The following is a 26391-nucleotide window of genomic DNA, read 5'->3' as shown; positions in this document are numbered from 1 at the left end:
AGCTATATGCAGTCTTTGTATCTTTCATACGCTGTAAATCCTCTGCTTCATTTGATGACTTATTCCACAATTAATTACCCCACTGTTTAAAGTGTGTTTGTACTTTGACTGGATCTATTACCATGTTCTAGACATTGAAGCTTGTTTAGATTTTGTCCCTTATTAAAGACCTCTTCTGGTATCTTCTCCTTCAGAAAGTGTTAATACAGTATAATTAAATCTCTGATCTCCATCTTTTTATGAGCTGCTTTTAGGGTGGTTGCCTGCAAGGAGATCCTTAAGTTCTGATTTGAATTCGTTTGTTCCTATTGTCTCAAACATCTGTACATTCTAATTCCTGCATTCATGTTGCACATGAAGTAGAAGGACCTTCTAGCCTTAATTGTTCTTCCCCTTTCTTGTCGAACTGTGGCTTTTAGGCCTTAGTAGCTCCTTAGAGAACTCCTAGTTTTCAGTTAAATAATTTTCTAATATTTTTAGTTGTGATTATTCTGAGTTTTAATTGTTTTATTTTCTGAAAATTAGAGATATCCCTCCTCTCTTCAAAAAAAAGAAAAAAAAAACTAGCATATATTGCAAACCGAAGTAGAATTTTTTTTTTTTAGTGACTGTGTTCTGCTTGCTGTTAGATGAGTCTTACAAAGTCAGGTCTTCATGTAACCTGAAATTTTGCTCAAGTAATTCTAGTGGTCCAGGCCTTTTGCATCTTTTTGAAAAGAAAAAAAAAAAACAAATGACAAAACAAAACACAAGTAGTATTTATAGCCTCATCAAACTTCTAGCCAGATTAAGGATCATCTGTTTGCTTATCCTGTGCTTAATTTTTCTTTTTAACTGATCTTGTCTCTTTTCTCTTGCTTTCTGTCTACCCTTCAATTTGTTAATATTCAGTACTCTGCTACTGCATTTTTACTTAATTGCTTCCTGGTTGTTTTTTCCCAAATCTTTTGATTTTAAAACCCCAGGTATGATTTGGAACATCTAGCAAGGGTGTCTCACATCCTTCTGTTTTAGTGACTGTTTTCTACTTCCTGATTTTTCTTATTCATTTGAAGTCTCTTTGCAAATATTCTTGAAAAATGAAGATTTTTCATCTTTTTTTTCTAAGTTTTTTTTTTTGGAGGATATGCAGCATTGAGACTTGTACAAGATGGCACATTTTCTCTTCTAGTATGATAGGTGGCTTCCACTTTGTGCATCAAAAAGCAATAAGTATAGAAAGTTACAGCAAGAACATAATACGGTATCGTGGTGAATGTGCGTTTTATTATTGGTATACGTGTGTCACAAGACCCTTTGATTTGGCAAGATCTTGATGTGGTATAGGCATTTAGTACACAGATTCTGAGGTTCTTTGCAAAGAACCACCTTATCAAGATTGCAAAGTTTCCCTCCTTACACACTCCCTGTCTCTGGTGAAATTCAATGTTAGTAAACCTACATGTGCTGAATCAATTCTACTGTCTCTTAAAAGCCGTAGTACTTTGGTAAGAATGACCTGAATTAAACAGCAGTTCCATTTTGACAACTATTGTCCAATATTATCCAGTTGGCCATGAGGATCCTACTAGGCAATGCCCCTATAGGCTTGTAAGATCTGCAAGGAGGAAATAATTGCCTCATAGGCCTGGTGCCTGTCTATTCTTGCTCAACAGCCTTCACCATTCAGACTACAATGCAAACTTCTGCTCTCCATGTGTGCCTGAAATAGTGGTCCAGACTGTAGGTAGAGCTTTGCATCCCCAAAGTAATAACCCCTCACAGCTAACTAACAGTGCCGTGACTTCAGAGTGTTCAGAGATCATCTATAACAAGAAAAAACCTCTGGAGGATGTTCTCCATCTGCATTCATGATAAAAGCAATACTGTCCATTACAGGAGGTGATCACGGATTAAGCTTAACATAGCAAATACCAACCATGATAGCCCTTGACTCATGGATCAAGGCAGAGTGTGCCAGAGCATCCAGAAGGTCAGTTTTGCAGCTGTTCAGTATCCTTTCTCTATTATGACAAGAAGTTGCACAGAAGTATGTCAGCAAACATAAAACTGAATGTATTGTGCTTTTCTGGCTTAGGGCATGTTTCTCTGAGCTTGCAGTTTACAGTAGCTAGCTACAAGATCCAGCTGTTTTTATGCAACTTCCAGCTCTGAAACACTAAAAGTTTTTTGGCAGGTTCCCAGCATGCAAGAAATTAGTTTGTTTTCAAATAGTCAAATACAGCTAAAATTAGCTTTAAGGAGGTAAGACATCTCACTTGCTAAAAATAGTGGTAATTATGCTGAAAATACCCTACCTTCAGGGATCTGGTTTTCCTTGTGAAGTCTGCTGAGAAGGATTTAATGTTCAGAGCTGTTAATCTTGAAGAATGCCCTTTCCATCTTCAGGGGCTCGGGAATGACTTTTTCTTCTCTTTAGTGGGCACTGGCCTGAAAAAATGAAGCAAAACACCACAACAGCAAATAATGTTATGTATTGTAAAGCCTAGATCCTGCATGGAAGCATTAGGCAAGCAAGCATGATTTCATGAGCAAAGACATCCACTGTTGGCTTTTTAGCTTTTATAGCCTCTGTTGGGATAAAAATAACAATTTTAAAGGAACTGAGACATTCAACCCATTTCACATTGGTTCAGAACCTGTTGTGGTATTTGCAACACTTGGCTTCAAAAGACTTCAGCATGGTACGTCACAGTCATCCACACATCAATTACTTTCTGATTCTGAAAGGGCTAGAGAGAAGTGAGCCCACCTTGAATTACCAGAAGTACAATGCAGTCATGCTCAAGCTGAAGCAATAAGTTTGCCTCACTGATCCACATACTCTTTTTGAGATTTGCTCACATCTCTTTCTCTATTTGTAAAATCCAAACCACAAGATGTCTGTAAGATTTGTGGTAAGCCATGCTACTTTCTGCACGAGGTTTTGCCTTCAAACTTTCTAGCTTTTTGGACTTAATTGACTGGTGAAGAGGAGATCTCACAAGTCTTGAATACTACTCACCAAACGAGTACTCACTCGGTTCTAGGTGAATTTTGAGTCAATTCATTGCAAATCAAATCTGGCTGAATTAGATGGCATATTCTGTGTCGATGGTGGCTTATCTCAAGGGAGGATTCAGATGCCAGCTGTCCTTCATCCTACAGTTAAAATCTATTTCAGCTACTTCAGTGGGGATGTATTATCTGTGAACACTTCTTATATGTAATCCTGCGTGTGAGAAGCTGAGTTCTGCGTGCATCTCAAATCCTCCATGGATTCCTTTGTCATTGTTCCTGCTACTTTTCTACTTAATAATGGAAAATGAATGTTTCAGAGGAGTGTTCTGCTGCTCTTTTTATAGTGTTGGACCAAAATTTAAGATAGGTGCTTTAATGCCAGGATGGAGAACACGAATGTTCTGCAGGGGCCACAGGTGTCTGGAAGAATTCTTGCATGTTCAGGTCTTATAATTCAGAAATACAGGGCTTGGTGTTGTTTAGTTAGTACATTTTTGGTACGTCAGTTTAGCTAATGGCAGACAGCATTTTTGCTTAAAAGCAGTGATTATTAGGAAGGGTCATTTCAGCAAACAACCAAGGTCTGAGGCTGATGTATCGGATAATCTTCCTATCAGAAATGCTCTTATTTTTTTTCGGAAGCTCCTGAGAGTGCTGATATTAAGTATTTTATTCATTCTTGTCACTGAGAGGAAGCTGCTGAGGAGTCCCAGCTGCAGTCTGGGAACAATTCTGCTGTGAGCTTGTGAGTTCTGTAAATAACTACTTTTCCTTGTCTGCAGCAGCAAACAGCAAAACAGATGACTGCAGAAGAATATTGTAGAAGACTTTATTGGCTTCTTTTGTCTTCAGACTGGAAAGTTTGGATGCCCACGTTACCATAAATCAGTTCAGAGGAAACATACTAATCAAGATTTGGTTGATGGTGTATTAGGGAGGGAATTTACTTTTCCCCACATACCTGCAGCACCATTTATTATATTCATAGTAAGACTTATTTTCACAAAGCGTGAAAAAACAACCGTGCAGCAGATATCTACATAAATATAAAACTGTTCATTCATCAGTCAAAATCTGGTTTTGCAGTCAGAAGGACTGAGGGAACTTCTGTAGCTGTGTTAACTGCTATAACTTTGTTTGCATCACCTTGTAATGGTGACCAACTCTAGACTGTATGTGAGAAATGAGGACTGACAAACAGGATTAACAGTATAATCGCTGATATGTAATCCCTGATTTCTTTCAGGCAAGATGCATCAGGTCTTTCCTGTTCAGTGACATTAGTAAATTTGGAATTGTAATTGGTTTATGTTACTGTCCTACAATACAGCCATATTCAAGTGACCTAAATCCCACCTAGTTTTCCATGCCTGGTATTTCTTATTAGCTAGTTCTAGACTGTGTTTCTTGTTCATGTTGAACTGCTTACACGTACAGCTTATAATCAAGGTAGAATAAAGGACACAAGTTTATGACCAGGGTTCCTAAGCGGTTCAAGAATTAATGGGAGCCTTAAAATTACAGGAATACTTTATTTTATAATAAAGTTACTTAGTAATTCTGATTCCAGATTTTGTAATGTTTTACACAGTTATCATCCATTGCTTCATTTGGTATATTGAAATTTGTATTGTTAAAACTGGGTTTATTTTTAAAATGTGCAAAAATAATATCTTTCTAGGTTGAAGCCAGAAACACTTGAAGATGATCTTGATAAATATGCTGCAAGTGCCATGAAAATGAAAAAAGAAAAGGTTGATCTTAAAGAATTTTCAGCATACTTGGAATTTCCAGTTTCTGACACGTTAGAAAGTATGTTTGCGCTTTTTGAGGTAAGAAACGACATCATGTTTAGAAGTTGTACTGCTTTTAGTAAACTCTGCTTTAGCCTAATTCTGTTCCAGTTGAATTCACTGAGGTCTGATTTGGGCCAGTGCTAAGTGCTTTTGAGCACTTCACCACCATATTTGCCTACTGCATTTCTCTTTCAGCAAGGTAAGAGCACCTATCATCAACTAAATAAAGCATTCATTCAGGCAGAAGTTAAAAGGAGTGTCAGTTGGACAAAACTGGTTTTTCTTTCTAGATGCAAAATATGAAGAGGAAGAAAGATGAGTTCAGGCTAAACCTCTGCTGCAGCTTGTTGCTACTGAATGCAGTGCCTATTAGCTGATATTTCACTTACCTTGTAAATAAATCACTTGTTCTTCTAGGATGCCTGAAACCCGAAGGACCTAGGAACTTGGCAAATGAGCCAGTTTTTCATTCCTCTGGCAGTCGGTCAGGATGGAGAAATGACTATTATCTTTGTCTGGATGAGTTGCTGTTTGGACCAGGAGATGGATATGTCCACAGTGTTCTGTCTTAGACCAAAGAGCAGATGTCATATATTCTGGGCTTAAATTAGGCTACCTTGCCCTCTGGTTCTCTGATTTTAATTTCAACCCGGTAATTCAGATGGTTTAACGTAAAAATTGTAAATATACAAGTGAAGAGTGATAGCTGCAGCACTGTCTTCTAAGAATCCTTGAATTATGACTTCTGACTGAGACTCTGAAAAGGGCCTGCAGAGCTCTGATGACCCAGGTTCTTGCCCTGAATTAATTCTATTTCAGTGAGACCTTTTTTGCAGTGGCATATGTAATGATCTTTCTGAATATTCTGCATCTTTAGCAACTGTTAGTTATTTAGAAAAGTTCGCAGACAAATTGCAGTATTTTGAGGTGAGATTTTCTTTCACAGAATGAAGATGGCATAATTGACATTCGGGAATTTGTCGTTGCTCTGTCAGTTGTCTGTAAGCCATCCAAAACTCTGGAAACAATTCAGTTGGCATTTCAGGTAAGTAGCATTTTCTTCCTCTATGTATTTTATTTTTAGAAATTATTAATACTGCCATTAGACTTAACAGAAGGTTGTTTCACATGCCCTTTTAATACTTAATTACATTTTAAAGTAACAGTAATGGAAAGTTAGATTAAGAGGTCATGTTCAGAGGGAATGCACTGCAAGTTTAAGTCATGTAAAGTTATGGAAGTTTGCAGTTTGAAATTGTTCTCTGTGGAAGTCTGGTAGAATCTTTTTCAGCACATGGTGTCTCAAACCTGAAGCCCTTTGTATTGATTCCTCTAAAACAAAGGCTAATGAGCTGTGCTTACTTCTTTTAAAATGTTTTAATCAAATCTTATTTTCAAGTTAATGTTTAAAAACTTTTCCTACATGTTAATAGAGATTAATCTTTTTACCCCCTTTTATCTTCTTGATAAGATTTTCTTCCCTCTTAGTCTTAGCAAGTTTCTGTGTTGGTCCTGCAGTCTCTGCCCAGACTTATGCTTCCCAGAAGTGCTCCTGATCTTGTTCTAGCCTCAGTGGGTTGTTGTAGCATCAGCATAGATGGTTAATGCAGGCTTTTTGGGAAAGAGACAGCAGCAATACTTAATATTTGCCATTCCAGTGGGTTTGTCTGACACCTTGATTTATTACTTTTTAATTAATTTCTTTAATATTGCTATTTCAACACGCAAACTCTGCTGCATCCTGCATCATCTTTGCCTTGAACTCACATGGTCTTTAGAGTTACTGAAACTGAAGAGTACTAACTCTTGATGCTGTCATCACTGGTGAATGCATGAAGTTGAGAACATTCATTTGCGTGGTCCTGTGTGGCAGCCTTATTTTCTGAGTAGTTGTTTTCAGGTTCTTCAGCATACCTGTATTATTCTCTTAACTGTTTTGCTAAATAAATGAGGCTCCTGTGAATGTTTAGTGTTCACATCTATCATTCTTACCCTTTGGCCAGTATCAAACAAATTTAACAAAAGAGGAAGGAACAAAAATACTTACTTCCTACAAATATTGGGGGAAATCTGCCTCTAATAGCTGCTGTTACTTACTGCTATTTCTGAGGGAAAAGCAGAAAGGTCTCTGCCCACCCTTACTCCATTTGATCTATATAACAGCATAGAGAAATGGTCAGGTGCTGTTTGGTCGGCTCTGTGTCTTCATACTGAAATGAAAAAGGTTTAAGTAAACTTGACGGTGGCTTTTGGGCAGTATTTCAGTGAAATTTAGCTGTCATGATGCATAATGTGAACTATACATTTACCATTTTAGAGGAAGAAAAGCTCAGATTAGGTAATTATTTTTGAAAGCATCTAACTTTAAGGTAATAGAACTCTTTCTTAAAAAGATTCTGTTCTTCGCTACCTGCTCTATTCTTCAGCTTTTGTAATACATAATTTTGAGCTCCCTAGTTAATTGCAAAACGTAAAGCTAACCGTAGAACTGCAAAGAAGTTCTATGCATGTATGAAGAAGGGGAAGCACTCAACAAGGGGAAGCAGGTATGGCTCATTTTATCCTGCTAGTGATGTTTGGAATGGTTAAAAAGTCTTCAGCTGAGGAAATTTTGCCCACAGGATTTTAGAAAAAAGGGAAAGAGAACTTGTTTTTAATCCTTTCTTCCTCCTCTTTCCTGTGTTCGTGTACAGTAAGATACCCACACAGCTTCTTGGGAGCCACTGAAGGATCTAGCCAGTTATTAACTGTGATTTTGAACAGTTGCTGTCCTCTGCCATGTGCTACTTTTTGCAAAGCACCTTGTCATCTGTTTTGAGGGATGAAGTGCAACATTTCACGTAGCTGAACAAGTTGTCAGAGTGGAAGCGTTTAGTATATGGCCGAAGAACTTGAAAAATAGGAGTTACTGAGCCACCAGAGTTCTAATGCGGTGGGCAATTAAAAGAAGGGGGGGATTATGGCAATCAAGTCTAAGAGCAGCACTCACAGTGTAAGTGCTATGCTTCCTCCCTCCCTAATTGCTCAGGAAACAAAAGGGTGCTGTAAATCTTGCCAGTATGAAGCTTGTGAGCCTTACCATCAAGTATCACCTTCTGACTGCTTGATCTGTGAAAATATAGCAGATTTTATTAAACAAATGTCTTGTCCTTGCCCCTACTCCTTGTGAAAGTGTGCAAGTTAGGTGCTAGGGAGGAAAAGGCAAGATTCCTGATTTGAGCATGAATGTTGTCTTCCATGGAACTTAAATTTTTTTTATTCCACTGACTTTTTTTATTCCATTGAGGTGTGCTGTCTCATGACAGCAACTTCTGCTTGTGTGAAAAAAAACCTCCTTACGCCTGTTCTGTTTAATCTCATCAGTTCCCACCTTCTCAATGATGTAGAAAAACTAAAAGGAAGTTTCCAAAATGGTATTTTTTACATGGTTCAATATTTGCAGTGTTGTCATGCTTGAAAATGAGACAAGGATGTTTCAGAAACTCTTCTGTCTCAATTTCCATTGCCTAGGCAAATTGAGTTATTTTAGAAAGTTTAATGAAGTTGTATTTGTTACAGATGTTTTGAAAAAGGTTCTTTTTTTTTAGGGGAAAACACTGTACATATACAAAGATAGAATGAAACTATGAACAATTATTTTTAGTTATCAATCTGTCAGTAGTAAAGCTAATTCTGTGAGGAAACTATTTGCTTCACGACTTAAGAATATGCAAATTATTATTTTCTAGAATAAGTATTTGTAGAAAATTATAGGCCTGTCACTTTATGGGGTAGGATTCTCCAAATTAATACAAGGCCATTTAGATGTAGGCATTTTATGCAAACTGGCTGTTGAATCAGTTGGATGTTGGTCAAAGGAATCTTGGGTTTTACATCTGACCAAGTGGAAATGATATCTGCTTTAGACTGACCTAAATGTATCTCCTGATTCCACGGACTCTCTTGGAGTTCGAACACGTAGTTCAATGGACTAAAAATTATTCTTAGTTACGTATCTGCAAAGCATGTTAGCGTTAAACAGTCTTGTCTCTGAATATCACTGAAACTGCAATGGTTAGGCATGTAAACACAAGGGTTTTTTCTGAATATAGCAAGCTTTACTTTCTAAGCGTACACAGGTGAACTAATAATCAATTCTGTCTTTTCCCCAACTAATCAGAAATCCTTAGTAGATCACATCAATCTGAGAGCAACTAGAATTTCCAATACCAAATTTTAATTTTGCATAACTTCTTAGTGTCGTGCTGTTTATAGGAGTTAAATAATTGCAAAGCTGAATGCTATCTTGCTGTCTTGATTCATAGCTGTACCAGTCAGAAAATGGAACTATAATAGAAGAGGATTTAGCTCATATTCTGAAGACTGCCATGGGTGTGTCACAGATTGATGTTACGCATCTTTTTAGAGCTGTAGATGAAGAAGAAAAAGGAGAGATTACATATGGTAAGTATTTTAAGTGGATCTGAACTGTCACAAAATGTCAGAGTTGTTTGAACTCATGTTGGTATACAAACCAGTTACATTTTTATTAAACTTTACCTTATTAGTTGACTTGTTGACTTTAGTAATAAAAACACTGCAGACAAAGTAAATTTACATTTAAAAAAAAATTGAGTTTCACCTTTAAATATCAAATGTTATGTTGACATGTCTTCAGAGGTTTTCCCTACCATGTTAAGTCAGGCAATACCTAGGTTAGCTCTTTCAGCATATTCTGTTCTGTGACTTTACATGTATGTGAATATGTATTTTTAAGAAAGCTATCTTAGCTATGTCCTGTTGTTTTGTCTGTTCCCCACTATTTCTGCGCTCCCAGAATATAAGGGGATATACGATTTTCTATTCCCATAATAATTTCTCAGCCTCTTTGAAAATAAGGCACGAGTGTATGTTGCAGGGGGTAAATGAGGGAGTATCAACCAGGCTGCTCAATATGTAGTCTATAATGCAGGTGATATGGAGGTGAGAAAGTTGCATTTGAAAAATTGAGATCTAGGTGAATAGATTATGCTAGGAGTCAAAGCACTTGTGTGTTACTTCAGATTCTTCATCTCTTGTGCAGTAAGGTTCTAAATTTAGTTGTATCATTTGGGTATGAACTGAGTTGTTGATAGCCAATATACCACATATCTCCATCTCATAACATGCCCTGTTCTAGTGGTTTTCCTTCAGGATAATCAGTATGTATTTAATTTGTAAAAATCTTACAAATGAAGACATCAGTGTTAGTGAATCGCAATTTCTACACCATTAATTCTTCAACTACGGAACTATTTTAGAGTTCTTGGAATGAGTATCATTGCCACTGTCCTTCCCTTTTTTCCTGACTGCTCTGTCTTTCCTTCTTGATTCCTGCTGTACTACCCCTTTCCTTTCTGTATGTCTCATGTGTCACATCCTCAGCATTTCCATGTCCATCCTATGGTATTGCCTTTTTCCTGCCTATCTCTGTTTCTTCTTGTTGTTTCCCAATTCATTTGGGTGGTGACTCAACTCTTTTTCTTTTTTCTTTTTTTTTCTCCCTCCCCCCATCCTCATCACCAGCTTCAAAAATACCAGCACAGAATCTAAGCTGGCAAGTCTAGCAGAACTCTAATTTTGGCACACTTCATTGTTTGCGAATAGCTAAATTTGAAGTAATGTACAAGTGAACTCAGACCAGTTCATATGAGTTACTAAAGAATTCATATTTTAATATCCATTGTTAATAGTACTTAGTTGCATTTAAATCTGCACTTTTCCCATACTATCTTGTATGTTCCCACCACAAGAAAATCTGGACCGCTGAGCCACAGCAGTGGCCACTGAAGTGCCTAGCTCTCATTTTCACTATTTTATTTTCTGCAGTCAAGAGTAGTCTGTTGTGAGGCTACACAAATTAGGATGGTGTTTACATCAATTCTTTGAAATTTTGCTTGGATCTTTTTCCAAGAGAAGTGGTCACTTTATAATATAAACATTGCACTGAGATTTTAACATATCGGAAAGCTTAATAGTAAGAATAAATGTCCAATTTATTGTGGTAGAGATTTAGAAGATGAAAATAAACTTTCGGTATTGCATTTCTGTCTTGAAAATTCTTGCCATAAATATTCAATCTCTTGCCTTTCATGAGAATATGTGCAGCTTTCCAAATACTCAATTTGTTGCACTAAAATACTGAAAGGAGAGGTGGAAAACTTGCAGACTACACCTTTTCTGAAGGCATTGTCCAGACAAGTTCTGAAAAAACAAAACTTTGTATCTGGTGGAAGAGTACTGACATTACTTTGGATACACCCAGCAGAGGAGTCTGCTCACAAGCTCCTTCTTTCTAGGGTATTGGAATGTGAAGCAGGAACATTAAGTCTTCAGTCTTACTTGTAAGAACAAAAAATAAAATATCCAAAGTATCAAACTGAAATTGCTGCACATATAGTAGAGTCCTTGAAGCCAGAGCTCTTTTCTCAAAGGAGAAGCTCAGGTTGCAGGTAAACAGAATAACCAATAGCAAAATTGAGATTGTATAACTAGATTGATAATCTTGGATCTGAATTGTTAGAAGTCTGGATTTTTGTTGCATGTTTGAAAAGACAGTAGTTGCCATAGATCTGTGTATTGTTTTAGTTCTCCTAAGCAGTGTGCTGTTGGCTTAACTGTTTAGTTTAGATGTTTAGATGCACCTTGATTCCAAAGCTCATCCCTTCACTGTAATCTAGAGGGAGGCAAGATTTCTCAATCTTAAGACACGATTCTGGAGAATTTGAATAGGTTCCGTAGGTGGGCATCGCAAATTCTAGGAAACTCTCCACCTGCTGTTGATAGACAAATGATGACTGGAGAAGTGTTCTGAAGACTCAGCCTTGCTTGCTGGTAACAAGAAGAAAGGAGGGATTGGCAGTATTGTGAGTATCTGTATGGATGAACATTCAGAGAAGGAAGAATTATTTGTTCTTTAAAATGTAGTATCCTTACCTATGTTAACCATAGGATTATCCTATTAAGTTCCTGTACACTAAAGTAATTCTGTTGCTGAGAGGGAACAAAAACTAGAGGAGATTAATGAACATACATCTCCATCAGGAGCATAGTACTAGGAGGGTATTGCAAAGGCAGGAGAAAAACCTCTTACAGTTTTTTGTAGTACATATGCATGCTTAATGCAAAAGTATAGACAGCAGTCTTGAAGAACTCCACTTTGGGTTCTTTCCTTCTTTTTGTCTTGTTCCTCTTAGTAGGAATAGGAAGCAAAATTATTTTTTTCCCAAAAAAGGGTATTTTTTCATGGATGCACACATTGTATGTGTTGTTACAAAAAGGAATAGATCCTTGGGACAGGCTTGAAGTGTCCATGTGAAAAAAGGGAATGCTTTCATGTTCCGGCCACAGGCCAGACCTAGTTAAGTGTGATAGCTGATTGCTTTCTTCTTGTTAGCTGCAGAAAAATAACGTACTACGTTGGGTTCACTGAATGCGCTTAACTGTTTTGATTCTGATGGATCAGCTTGCACTCAAGTGTTTCTAATGTTATTATTGCAATTACCACCGCTGTTAAATATTTTAAATATAAATGAATGTTCTACGTTTCCTTCTTGAAAAAGGTCAAATCATAGAATGGTTTGGGTTGGAAGGGACCTTAAAGATCATCTAGTTCCAACCCCCCTGCCATGGGCAGGGACATCTTCCTTCAAAGCCCCATCCAACCTGGCCTTGAACACTGCCAGGGAGGGGGCATCCACAACTTCTCTGGGCAATCACATTCTCAGATGCATCCCATTCTTTGCTATGAGATTATTTAAAAAAGAAGGTGAACTTACATTACATATTATCGAAAGAAAAGACTTGATCGTTGACATGATCAATCAGCCTGTTGTACATACAGGTTTTTCAGCACAGATGATGGTGTTGGTTTTCATGGCATGAACATCATCAGCTTTTGTTGAAGTTACAGGGTCCGAAATACCTTAGATCCATATAAACTGTGGATAAAAGATAACCAATTCTTTGGTTTTGGAAGGATGAAATTATGTTTATTGCATTCTCCCCACCTATCCCTTTGCAGCAGTTCAGAGGCAGGGTTAACGTATAGCGTCAGTGCCCCTCTGAGCCAAATGACATTCCCTTGCCCGTTGCAATATTGAAAAAAACATGTCATCTCAGACAGAGAAGGGTGGCGGAGAGGGAAAGATGTGGTAGTTCCCTTCTTCCACACCAGCCCAGTTGTACCAGGAGGAACTGAGCTTCACTCCTCTGAAAGGCAACTTCAGCTGTCATCCGCGCTGCACTCCAGGGAACTCACGGCATCGTCTGATCGTGAGCTCTTCTGAGATAACACAGTGAATTTGAGTGGGTAGTGTGTGATACACTGTAGGTGACTGAGTTAGTGATAATGTTCACATCCAGCTTTTTCCAGTGTCACTTTACATTATAAGAATAGCTTCTTATGACTTGGATCCTGTACAGTATCTTGTGTTCAAATCATGTCTGAATAAGCAGTCATATCGGTAAATTGTGACAAGGCTTCAATGTCTGATTTTTAACACAAGACGTTACTTCTTGATGTTAAGGATTCCCCGCTCCCCCAAGAACTAGTTTTGCTCTTTTTATTATCTTATTAGTATCCAACATTAAAATCTGTTTTTTTCATAATGTGTTACAAATTAATTATCTTCTTACAATATTATTGTCTAAAATACTAGGAGTTTTGAAATGCTGAAATCTTGAAAGTGGAAGGCAGCAATGACAGCTACTGTTAGGTTGAAGAGAATTATGAGTGCAAAGCATTAAAGGGAATGTTTGCAAAAGACTTCCCAGATTCTAAGAAAGGACTACTCTTGCTGTTCATTGTTCCTCAGCTGGAGGGCTTCCCCCAGTGAACAGTGAGATGCTGTGTCAGGGTATCTGGTGCTCCTCATGCATTTTAATGCAAATCTGAACCTTTTTATCCCCTCACCATACAAGCTAAGCTCTGGTCTGAAGTGTTTTAAGAGGGCTTAGATAACTCTTAGTAGCTTCTCAGCTCTGGGGTTGTGGTTAACTTCTGCTGAGAAGCTAAAACAAGCAATGGGGATAGCATTATGTTAACTGCTGCTGTTTTTCTCCAAAATGATCTTGTGATTATATATGTGTAAGTGTTCAAATTTAGCATCCTTCTGTTTCAAAAAGCTGATTCTATATAACAACATTTTTTTTTTTTTTTAGATGACTTCGACAGATTTGCTGAATTGCACCCACACTTTGCAGAAGACTATCTCTATGCTGATCAGATGGGAGCTGAGAGTGGCTTGGAGACTTTACCTCTTTCTGCTCCTAATGGTATCTGTACTGACTTCAGCCCTGAAAATGCTGAAGATAAAAACAAGCCCCTGCAGAAGAAACTGAATTAACACTACAACTGTTACCTTCCTCTCCTGGTGAGAGGATTGTCTTTTCTTGGGATCTTCATAAGTCACTCCAATTATACAGCAAATACCAGTTTTGTGTGTGAAATTTCTTCTACCTTAATACCGTTCTTTGAATCATACGTGCTATATTTAACATGTTCCAGGTTACTTTGGGGGAGGTGGTTTTATTTTTTTCAAAAAGGTCTTTGAAAGGCAAAAATGTGAATGTGCTTCATTGTTAATGTTCATATTTAAAAGGAAGCGGCACACTTATTTATATTGGCTAGTTTCATGTACAAAGTGTCGCACAAACTGTGCATGTATAAAGAAACTGTAGCTACTATGGTGTTAAGTGCACTTTGGTGATTAGTGTTTTCCCTAGTTATGGGGATGTTTATTTGGGGCCAAACTTTGCTGTCCATATTTGCATAGTCAGTCCTGTTGATTTCAGTGGGATTATTCGCTTGGGCAAGGCAAGCACATTTTGGCCCTTTGTTTTGGTTTCAGTGAACAGTTTGGAAACAATAATGCAAAACTTGCTAAGGATTACTTTTTATTTCTATTGTTGAATGACAAAATTGTTTCTCTTTCAATCTGTTCCATGGTAGAATGAAAAGGAAAGGCTCCTTATCCCTTACCCCAACACTTTTCTACTGTAATCTTCTGGATGCAATTAAATGTGAATTTTTTCCAAACTGACATGCCACATACTGTTTGCAAATACATGACAAAACTATTTGTGCTCTTCTGTTATAATCAATTCAAATCGTGACCACCCAACATTTAAATGGGAGATGTTTACACAATTGTATTGATCTAGATTTATCGGGAATCACAGATTTCTTTTGTAGCAAGCCTGTATGTACAGATAACTTAGCATGGAACACACTATGAAAACTGTTGCATCCGCACAAGTTTGAAAAGGTTGCCATTACTTCAGAGGCCAAGCCAGCAACAAGTTGCAGAACATCCTGAAGAAATGCTAGTTAAATCTCTGTAGCAACATTACGTATACTGCATATAACATTTATGAAGCTTAAAATAGTTTAGAACTGCTTAAAAAAAAAAACCAAAAACAAAGCAACCTAAAACACTTGTATTAGTAATGTTTCTTATCTTTCATTTTGTAAAGCCAGATGCCTTAATTACCAATGGAGGTCTCAGAGAAAAATTTAAATTATTATAAAACCACAGAGCTTCACTGATTAGGAAATGTGACAAAAGCCTCAAGGAGCAGGAAGGAGGACGCTGTCACAAAATAACTCATGATGGCAACTCTACTTCCAAACAAACAAAAAATTTTCAAATCATTTCTGCGACTAGTTTTGTAGGGCTGTGCTAAAATATGATGGTTTTGTGATTGGAAAACTGCTGCTGAGATTTGAATCTCCCACATTAGAGTAATTTAAAACTAGATAGAAAAGGAGGAATTTTAGCAGAAGGAAATCTATCTGTACTAAATGCTTTCTTTCTTTATTTTTTTTTTAAATAGCAGGAGGTGTTTTAAAGCTCATTAGGGTATTGGAATGTGTCCTTAGAAATCCCTGACTGTATTTCGCAAGTCTCCAAACTGAAACTGGCTTTAATTGAAAGAGTATGGGGGAAAAAATGTAAGAAATTACTCTTTCTGTGGGGTATGTGAAGGTAGGTCCTCATTTGGAGGTAGTAATTAAATTTTTGATATGTCTAGGTGTAACGCATGCCAAGCTGACAGGGCTGCAGCAGACTGGCAGACAACATTTGAATTAAAAATGATCATGAAAAATAGGAGAAATGATTTGGAAAAATAAGGCATGTGAGGAACTACACTTGGGTAGGAATAGTCAGCTGCGCAAACAGAGAAGGGGGTGGGTATTACTGCATAAAACATCTTAGGGCAGGGGTGGTACAGAGTATGACAAACTAAGCACTGTTAACTCATTGCTGCAGAAAAGATACTCATTATAGAGAATGCATCAACAGTGTAGCTTGTGAGAAGTGTGGTGGTATTTCTGTGTTACCAAGGTGTGATAAGGTCTTACCTGAAGATGTGCCACCAACCTGTCTGTGTTGGGGCACCTGAGAAAGATGGGGAGTAGCTGGATAGAGTCTGGAGGACAGAAAGTACTCAAGGATACTTTAATCTTTTTTTTTTTTTTTTAATACAAAGAAGAGGAGACTGAAGGAAGATCTGAAAACAGTCTTCAAATATGGAAGAAGTTGCTACAGAGAAGACAGGAACAGTCTTTTCTCCACATTGATGGTAGATGCAGGCTAGTCATTTAAAAGGCAAGTTAAGCTTTAGGAAAATGTCCTTACAATACACCTAATTAAGCCAAGGAGAATGGGGTATTCCAGGTGGGGTGAGGAGCCTACCTGCACTGGAGGTTTTGAAAACAGAACAGACAGCTGAGATGGAGACGCTTGACTTTGTTGATTGTGCCCCAGGGTCACAGGGATATGTCCTGAGGTCTACTTTCTGTGATTATAGAGTATGCATTTTAGTCAGCATGTAAGGGAAGGCATATGAACTGTAGTTTGGGTGTACTGCATCTCCTGAACAAGACTTTTTTATGGCACGTGGCTCAACCTGGCTGTCTAAGATAGTTCTCTTTTGCTTTGTATGTGAGCTTGGGAATTTGAGAATTTCAGAGTGAGGGGAATGAGATAGAGTTCCCTGAGACACATATCTGACAAGAAGAAAAAGGTAAGCTTAGTATCCCATGGACAACTTTGGGGTGAGAGAAGCTTCAGAGGAAGAGATACTCCGTCCACATCTGTGAAAGAACAAAGAAAGCTGAAGTTGGCTAAACATGAGTGCGCCTAATTTGCATGTATTATGTGTGTAACTTGGGGATCTGTCTTCTGAAAACGAAAGGGTTCATTTGGTTTCATATTTGTTTTGGTGAGGGAGACATTTTCTAATTGTGGTGAGTGTAATGACTGGACTTGTGTGCAGAGCGTTAGGGTTGAAGGGTGCTGTAGCCTGCAACAGACAGGCCCTTAAACAAATACCACACTGTGGGGTGAAGAGGCACTGGAAGTCATGTGCCTCAGTGAGTTTGGGCCAGAGCTGCTGCTGAAGAAGGCTGGTGACCAGTGCATTGTTTGCTTGGTGAGCAAGTAATCTAGGTGGAAGCAACCATTTAAAAAAAAAAAAAACCAAACCAACCAACCAAACAAAAAAAAAAAAAAAACAAAAAACAAAAAACAAAAAAACAACAAACCCCAAAACCCACACACCACAAAACGACACTTAAATTCTGTAATTTCTCTCTTTTGTGAGATTGTTGACAAGGTAGAGATGCAACAGGATGAATGATAGGGTGATATCCTGATGAGCCTGCATGGAAACATTGTTAGATCACCCAGAATGTCACAAAAGCTGAGATTAATGAATAGAATTCGGGTGATTTTAGCATCTGTAGAATATAAGGCTATAATATTAGACTGCCTTGTAGTGATAAAAAAGCCAGGTTACCGTAGGGTGGTAAACTCAGACTTTATTGAGGGCTGAGACCTGTAACACATTGCATTACTGCAGCAGTGTTCATTACAGCTCATCTATCAAACTCCGACTGCTGAAATGTTTTAGTAGTTCCACATAAGGAGCCTTTTTAAAAGGCACCCAACTGTGGAACAGCTGGGTTGTGACAGTCAAGTGTCAGTGCCTTGCTGCAATGTCAGGGTAGAAGTGAAAGCTTCCTTTCCCCCTCACGAAACACTGACGTGTAGATGCTTTCAATTGAAATATTACAGATTTTACGAACACATTGTTTTATTTCAACTGGTGATAGCAGCAGCCCCTAAATTTAGAGGGAGGCATACAAAGAAATGCCTTTGGTTCTGTGCAACAATTTCACTTAATAAATGATCCTTACACAAAAAAATGCAAGGGTGTGAAGGCATTTGACATTTCTGATGAGCACTTTACTACTTTTATGTAATTCTGCCATCCCTTGGCAGTAGAGTTCTTGCATCAGACTTAATTTTTATATATTGTATGAGAGACCCGGCCAAAGCTTTGCTATTCTGATACGGTTGAACAAGTATACTCTATATTTTGAATGTATTTAACACAGAAAAGAACAAAATCCAAGATAACTAAAAAGTCTTTTTGCTTCATTTATATTTCTTCAAACGTAATAATACCGTACTAAACCAAGCAAATGTTTAGGAGGTGCAAAGCGTGTTTAAACCACTGTCTCTACCACAGTTAGGCAAGTGCTGTTACAGATTTCCCGGGAGGCCGCTGCTGTAAGCAGATATACCTAGAAGGCATTACAGGCAATTTGTAAGCCTTATGGAGAAATTAGGTTGTACACGTAATTTTATACCAATGAATTACACTATATGTTTCAATGCATTTATTGTAACTAGAATAATCTTACTATGATAAAAAGCAAGCAGGCTTGTGTGTGTGTTTCCTAATCCCACTTTGAAGGTATAAATCCACAGGTCACAAAGGTTGAAAAGGAGACACGTGTGCAGTAAGGAAGCGATGCAACCTCTTTAGTGGCAAAGCTGCCAGAAGGAAATAGTCAAGTTTTGTACATAGCTGTTAATTAATATTTTCATGCAAACTGAATAGGTTTTTAGCTAGTTTAAGCATTGGGCTGGTTGGAATATGTTTTTATTCATAATAGGTAATAAACATTTTTCTGGAAGAGGGATTGTTGCACTTTAACATTTGCATAGCTTGATAAATTTTCTAAAGCAGATGTATTTTTATTCATTTATGAGTTCCCTTACAAGGCCATCTTTGGTATTCCTATTGAGTTATTTTTCCTATGTTGCATTATCATGCAGTAAGTACAGCTTTTCATGTTAACTGTTTTACTCACATTCTGCTCTCCACTCCTTCAAAAACAGTACTCTTATTTAAAAAAAAAAAATACTTACAGAATACAAGTTGCAGAACTTGAGCAGCACATGCTGTAGATCCCGTGATCTCAGAAAAACACTGTAAGCACAGTTTTGCTTGTATTATGGGACTGAACTAGGATAAAGAGAAAATTTTCTGATTAACAACTCTGACCAAATCAGATTAGTTTTCCTTTAGGTCAGAGTGTGGTTCATAAGACTTTCTGAAATGTTGAGTTGTGCTTAATGTGAAGCCTTTGGTTTTTTCTAGCAGCAGTTTCATGAGTGTCCTAGCATTATGACAAATAAGTTGACCAGGAGTTTTTCATCAGCAAAATTTAAGTTAGGCTCCTAAACTCATATTGAAGCACAGGAGTTCCCTGTGAACCAAGGACTTTAGATGGTTTGTTACTTTTTAGGTATCTGAACTTCAGCTAATTTGGAAAATTAAATTATCTAATTAATATGGCTGGATCCTTTACAAAAAAGGAGGACGAGTAGGTCCAGCAGTTTGAAATGGAAAGTAAGAAATTGTAATCAGTGCCATTGATGATTAATTATTAATTAAGTTAATAATTAATCAGTCCAGCAAAACCACAAGATCTGTTTCACAAATGAGCAGGAAGACTGAGATTGTCATTCAGCTAATTTTGCAGTCCTGGCCAGGCAGAAATTAAGCCGGCTGTTCTTCAGCCAGAGGAGCATTTCTTGAAGGTACTGCAGCATCATGTATCCAAGTAACATCTAGGTCACTGGCAGCGCAGCCAGTGAGGTTTCAGCTGCTCTCACTGCCTTCTTCCTTTGAAGACTGGAAAGAAGTATTCAAATTGTGACAGGAACCTCGTAAGACCTCCTTACAGGTAAAATCCTCCAGCACCACCTCAGAGGAGCAAACACGATCGTTCTGTGCTATAGCTAAGGCAATGAACTGGGTATTCATGTTAGTCACCAACACATTGTGATCAAAAAGTGCATAAATTATATAATACTGAGGTAAAACTGAGTGCAGCAGCAAACAGATCATCCATTAGATGTGCCTGGACTTGCATCTGTATTTCCTGCATCTCATAGTGATCAAGTTAAGACAGTTTCTTTCTCTGGGAAACCTTTCGGGTTTATTTCAAAATAATAATTACTTTGACTTTTACAAGTGGAGGAGTGATTTATTTTGCTTCTTTTTCCCCAGATGGTGTGATGTGCTTTATCATGTGTAATGGGATTAAACTGAAGTGGGTGATACCAAGAAAGCAGAGGATTTAAGAGGCTTATAAAATTGGAGGGTTTATGTTTATGTGAAGTAAGCTGAGACCTTTTTGCAGCAGTTGACACTCCGCCTAGATTGTCTTGCACGTTTGTTGGGCAAAATAATTTTACTAGTGGTGTAATGGCAGCGGCTGCTTATTCCATTTTCTTTAGCAAAGTGGCAGGGCAGAGTACTGTGCAGGCTAACTGCGGGAGGCCATCTGTGACTGGTAAGGACGCATTTGCAGTTTTCAAATGATCAGGCTCCGGGAATGGAAACAGTAGAATCACCTTAGCACAGATTGCACCTGAGAAAGTTATTCCTGTTAATTCTTTTTTTTTTTTTTTTACCAACTTAGTTGTTGTGCTGCTTTATTCTGAGCTAAATTGCACAGGGCCATGTGAAAATCAGAGCTCATTTGAGGTTAGCCTGGGGATCTCGAAAAAGGTGCTGTATGATAATCTGTTGATACAGTGTTAAGTTTCAGTTTTTTCACTTTGACCAAAAATTTTAGAAGCAAGAGAAGTCATAATGACTTGTGTAATATTCTATTCTGATACTATTAATGGGGTGTTCTTTGAGAGTGCCAGTTCTCAGACAAAAGAGTCAGCTGAGAAAAATCGTCCTGAACTTCTGGTCCTCAACCAGCAAGTAGAAGAGCCCGTCAAGGCTAGCGTGGCAGCAAGGCTCTCGCTGTGCAGCTGGCCTTTTCCCACAGTGAAGAAGGATCATTTCTGCTTCTTGGGCTGGTGAATTCAGTTTTCTGTATCCCTAGCTCTTGCTTGTGCTGGCTGTTCTTTGTAGGTGTGTTGCAGCCTGAGGGAGACCTTGCAGCCTCTTAAGCTTAAGTGACATGCGTGGACTTTTCTCCCTGAGCCGTAAGTGGCAGGTGACTATTAAAGTCATGTTCTGGTAATGCCACCCAAAACTAAGGGCCCATGTACTGCTTCAGCTTGTGCCTCCCATTAGGTAAAGGATTCTTTTCCCAGACTTTAACCATTGCAGATGTGTCCAGGTGACAGCAGGTCTGATAGAGCTTATGAGACTCTCCTTGTTCTTATTTCAGTAAGAAATTAAATTCAGAAATGTAGTAAAATGAAATGTTAAACTGGATTGAGTTCTGACTCACTATGTCACTTTCAGTGTGTGCCTGTTTACTTCCAAGTTCCAAATGCAGCATCTATAAATGTGGTAGCAAACAAAGTTTCCTCATGGATACTGAAGAAGGCTGAAGCTCAGACACTTTTCATCCTACCATGGTACTGGAAATGAAATTCATCTGACAATAGTTTATTTCTAAGTCTATGAATGTATATGGGGAAAACCCAAATACATGTCTTTTATTCACTGTCCAGCATGAAGACAATTTTGTATTTTAAATGCTAAAGAAATAAACTTGTAAAGATCTTGTATGCCCTAAGTATATATTTTTGTCCTATGTTTTCTTTTATAATGAAGTTTAAGCAAAATATTTCTTATATTTCAGAAGGGAGGTTTAGGTTAGCCAGTGCTGTACTTTCCAGACTACAAAAGCAGTTTTTAAGTAAACATCTAAAAATGAAATTGTATTTTTAAATATGTGGATTAGAATTCCTTAAGTTAAACATCTCTCCTTAGCAATTGTATATACTTAGACAAAAAGCAAAACCCTTGCAGCTGCTGTCTTATATGGTTGTGTTTGGTGATTTGTTTATATTGCTTTCTTGAATTGCTCTAAGGGTATTAAGAGCTCCATGTAAATCAGTAACGTTAGAAATAGAAGTCAGAAATAAATTTCTTTAGAAGTGTTAGATTTTGTTTCCTGGAGGAGGACCAAGACTAAGCATCTGCTAACCTTGTATTATGTACTATACAACTTCAGTGTTGCGGCATTGTGCTGAAGTATTTGGCATCTGTTCAATGGTACCACTTTCTAAACTTTTTTGTAATTCCCAGCATCTCTCCAGGTCTGCAAGACATTTCTAATTTGATCACAGGTACTAGTTAGTCTTTTTTGAAGAATAAAATTAAGTTATTAACAAGCTGAGAAATAATTCAGAAAAAAAAAAAGTGGGTTTGATTTCTTGAATTATTGTTAGATTTGCATTGAGGATATCATTTATAGATTTTGGAAAAAATATTGCTATGTTTTTGGACACACTTGAGAATTTAAATGCAAAAGCCAAAAAGTTAACCTTTTAAATGATCAATTTTTGGAATTTTCTCATACCACTACTGAATCAGAGTTAGGCACTGCCATGAAGAGGATGCTTTTAGCTGAAAACCTGTGCTGACAGAGCAGGAAGATGTTTTGTAGGAACTTGCTTGCAAGGTGTTAGGTGATTGCTCTATCCGTGGTACAACTTCTGTTGATTTCAAGGCTGTGCAAGCAGACCTGGTGTGTTTAAAGATGCGTATTGGCTGCAAGCTTTTTATTATACTAGCCCTTGGATATGCAGTGTAAATCTGTAACAATATGTAGTGCTACTGGATAATAATAACCTGAACACATATTTTCTCCTGTAAATTTCCCTCCTGTGGCTGCTATGGTACATGTACATAGACTATTACCTTTGCACTGAACTGACTTCATAACTGAAAAGCATAAACAAGTAGTGTACTAAAGACTGTAGCTTGTGGTTCCAATTGTGGAAATACTTTTGCAAAAGGAGAAGTATAGCTTCAGTGCTACAAATTTGATTTTTATATTTTTTATTAATACGCATGGAAGACTAAGGATAATATTTTTTAAAAATTACCTTGGTTTTGTACGTTTTTCAGTGTTTGAAACTATATGATTTAACATTACCTCTGAATACCAGTGATCAGTCAATTCTTAAAGGAAATACCTCAATCTGACCATTCTTTTATTGTTAGTTGTCTGCTGGGTTGAAATGGACTATAGCGTGTGATGAACTGAGCCAAATGATGTAGACGCTTAAACTCTAAGTCGTATAATGATTTACTAAAAGGGAACTAAATGATACACTACAAGTGTTGATGTGCAGTATACAATCATGGCTCATTCTGCCCAACTGGACATTTTCCTTATGAATGGCTTGTAAATTGAATTTTCAGCGTGAAGCCAAATTAAAAATGAAACAAAAAATATTTGGTTTCCTCTGGATTTTTTTTTTTTTTTAAGATTTCAGTTTTTTATAAACAACAAGGTTTACAGTAAGGGAGAGGATACAAATCATAATGGTGAATAAGACTGAGTCCATATATGTTTAGGTGTGATTTGTTGATGTATGTTCTCTGTGGCAGTGTGTGTAGGAGAAGAGTGAATGTTTACCTGACAACTGGGAATACAGGGTTTTCAGGGGATTTTGTTTGAGTTTGGGGTGTTTGGGGTTTTGGTGTGTGGGTTTTGGTTTGATTATTGGACTTTAGTTTTGTTTTGTTTCCCCTAAGGATGACAGGGATGTTGACTCCAGTTCTATTTTCTGTGCTTAAAGAAGAATATTGAAAGATCAAAAAAGATTCGGAAAAGGGACTCCAGAAGTCCGGAGAACAAGTTTGTCTAAATTAGACTGAAGTAGCACTGGCTACTTTTATTTATCCAGGAAACAGACAAGAAGTGATCCAGCACTCCAGATACCTACATACGTGAGAAACTCATAACAGAGGGTGGAAAAAGGCATAATGAGGTCGAGTGGATACAAGCTGAGCCATTAATCTGAACATTTTTAAGAATACAAGTGAAACACTGGGGAAGCTTACTGGAGAAATGGCATACATTCATCACAATACGAAGATTTCGAGGGAAGACTTGTTAATGTTTTTCATAATGTTAGTCTCTAATTTCAAGTTATGGGGTGGATACAGATTTTGAGTATGTTCTTTGGCCCAAGTCAGGTTAGTCATGCAGTGGTTCGTGTGAAAGAATAAACATCTGTAGGTGATAGTAAATTCATATAATTTCATTCTAGGTAAGAAAAAATATTGAATACTGTATTTGTCCAAAACAAAATTTAATTAGTTATTTCTTCTTTCAGTGAAGTCCCACTAGTCATCAGCAATATGGCATGCTGTCTTATGAAGAAAAGCTTTAAAACCTGAACCTTCTTTTGCTTAAATACATTTTTTCCTTTTTCTTCTGCTCTAAAATGCAAATAACTTATTTGATCTATAATTATCAAAGTAGCTTACACTAGAAAAAGTTTTAACTAATGCCAGAGGATGCTATCAGAACGTGGTACGCTTTCACAAACGTTTATTCATTACAAAATGGAAGTGATTTGACATTATTAATGAAATATTAACAGATGTGTAAATGCACAAAATGCATGCAAAATCTCTTTCTTCCAAGGGTGAAGATTCCCCTACCTCATACCATCTGAATTTAACCCTGTTTTTCCCTGCTGCTTGCCAGGGTAGTGTGAGGCCTACCAGAGGTGACAGGCTATAGCCCTGGCTTTGCTTCTGGGTGACAGCAAAGCCCTCCTCTGCTGCTGCTGCCACTGTGCTGCTTGGTTCCACGGGGAGCCGACACGGTCTGCATCTACAGCCAGCCCTTCTTCACTGCTCTCATTTAGGCATCTTGTTCAGGTGACGTGATCTGCTAAGGTAGCAGGATGAGCTGTGAGCCGTCACATCATGCCCTCTTTTCCTTCCTCACCCTCATCTTCCCACCTTTCTTCTGTTACTCTCCAACACTTCCTTCTCTTAAAGAAGATATCCGTCTTCACCTTCCCCCATGGTATTTCCAAGCTCCACGCATCCTGCGATGCACTTATAGTAACACCCCAGACTGCCCCAGCCTTTCCCCTGCCCACGTGCCCATTTCCTCGCTTGTCTGCCTTGCAGGGAAGCTCTGTGCTGTGCTGCCTTGCTGAGCTGCAGAGGCAGTCATCTCTTACTGCATGCTTGCGCCTTTTCTGCCCGAAGTTCTTGGCTGAGGTGTACTTGAGGTAAATACCCACGTCACCACTTTCTCCTGGTTGACACCATGTGAGCAGATATGTGAGGACCACAAGAAATGCTCCTTTTTTACTCTCAGCGCAGGGCCTGGAAGAACTTTCCCAGCTCCCTAAGGGCAACATTTGGTAGCTCAGGCCAGCGAAAGCAGAGTGTGACTGACTGCTGGGCCAGAGTGCTGCCTGCCAGCTGTTTCCCTCAGTTACTGATGGATGAACACCAGTCCTTTCCCTTCCCTTCTGGGTACTGCCACCATCCATGTGTGTTTGCTCCTGTTGCTCCCTTCCTTTTCCTAAATTTTTTATCACAGAATTGTTTTGGAAAGGAGCCTTAAGATCACTGAGTCCAACCATTAACCCAGCACTGCCAAGTCCACTACTAAACCATGTCCCTAAGCACTAAATCTACTCATCTTTTAAACACCTCCAGGGCTGGTGACTCTACCACTTCCCTGGGCAGCCTGGTCCAGTGTTTGACAACCCTTTCTGTGAAGAAATTTTTCCTGATATCCAATCTAAACCTCCCCTGGCACAACTTGAGGCCTTTTCCTCTCGTCCTATTGCTTGTTACCAGGGAGAAGAGACTCCTTGATACAACCTCCTTTCAGGTACTTGTAGGCAGCAATAAGCTCTCCCCTGAGCCTCCTCTTCTCCAGGCTGAACGACCCCAGACACTGCCTTTCAGTCTGTGTATCAAAGGCAACGTCTTGTTAGACTGCTGAAGGATTTTTTTTTAGTTATTATTCCTCCGTGTTGAGCCCCAAGCTGTCGCTGCTGTTCTCTCGGAGCCGGCTCCCGGGGCTCTGTGGGGTGGGGGCACAGTGCGGCGCAGGAGCCTCCTCTCTCCCTTAGTGCCTGGCCTCGCGTCCCGGGCCCTTCCCGGACCCTGGTCGCTGTGAGGGGCCCACGACATAACACGTACCGAAAACGCGCTACTGTCCCCTCCCGGAGGGGCGCACGGGCGCGCCCGAAGCCGCCCCACCACAGGCTGCCGCCAGCTTCGCCGCCGGCCCGGCCCTCGCCCGGCGTGAGGGCGGTGAGCAACGCCCCCGGCCCCTCCCCCCCAGCGCCCCCTAGCGGCGGCGGGCACCGCCCGGCGACGTCACGCCGTGACGCACCCGCTGCAGACAAGCACCTCCCCAAGCCTGTTGCTAAGGCGGCGGGGCGGTGCTTCCTCCGCCCGCCGGAAGTGACGGACACGGAAGAGGGCGGGGCTGTTGGCTGCGTGGGGGATGCGCGAGCGGCGGCGG

At 38.9% G+C, this 26391-nt stretch overlaps 1 protein-coding gene across 1 annotated transcript in view; it reads left to right on the top strand.

Moving 5' to 3' along the window:
* LPCAT1 (lysophosphatidylcholine acyltransferase 1) overlaps positions 1-14857 on the top strand; it is a 63146-nt gene extending 48289 nt beyond the window's left edge. The window contains exons 11-14 of the mRNA XM_068396698.1: positions 4682-4832; positions 5743-5841; positions 9101-9239; positions 13977-14857. Coding sequence (XP_068252799.1) covers positions 4682-4832; positions 5743-5841; positions 9101-9239; positions 13977-14161 — 574 coding nt within the window. The 3' untranslated portion in view covers positions 14162-14857. The remainder of the gene's footprint in view (positions 1-4681; positions 4833-5742; positions 5842-9100; positions 9240-13976) is intronic.
* Positions 14858-26391: the final 11534 nt, after the last annotated feature.

This window comes from Nyctibius grandis, chromosome 3, assembly GCF_013368605.1.
Source record: "Nyctibius grandis isolate bNycGra1 chromosome 3, bNycGra1.pri, whole genome shotgun sequence".
NCBI lineage: Eukaryota > Metazoa > Chordata > Aves > Nyctibiiformes > Nyctibiidae > Nyctibius > Nyctibius grandis.
Note: the sequence above shows the minus strand (reverse complement) of the source record. Positions and strands in the feature narration are given on the sequence as shown.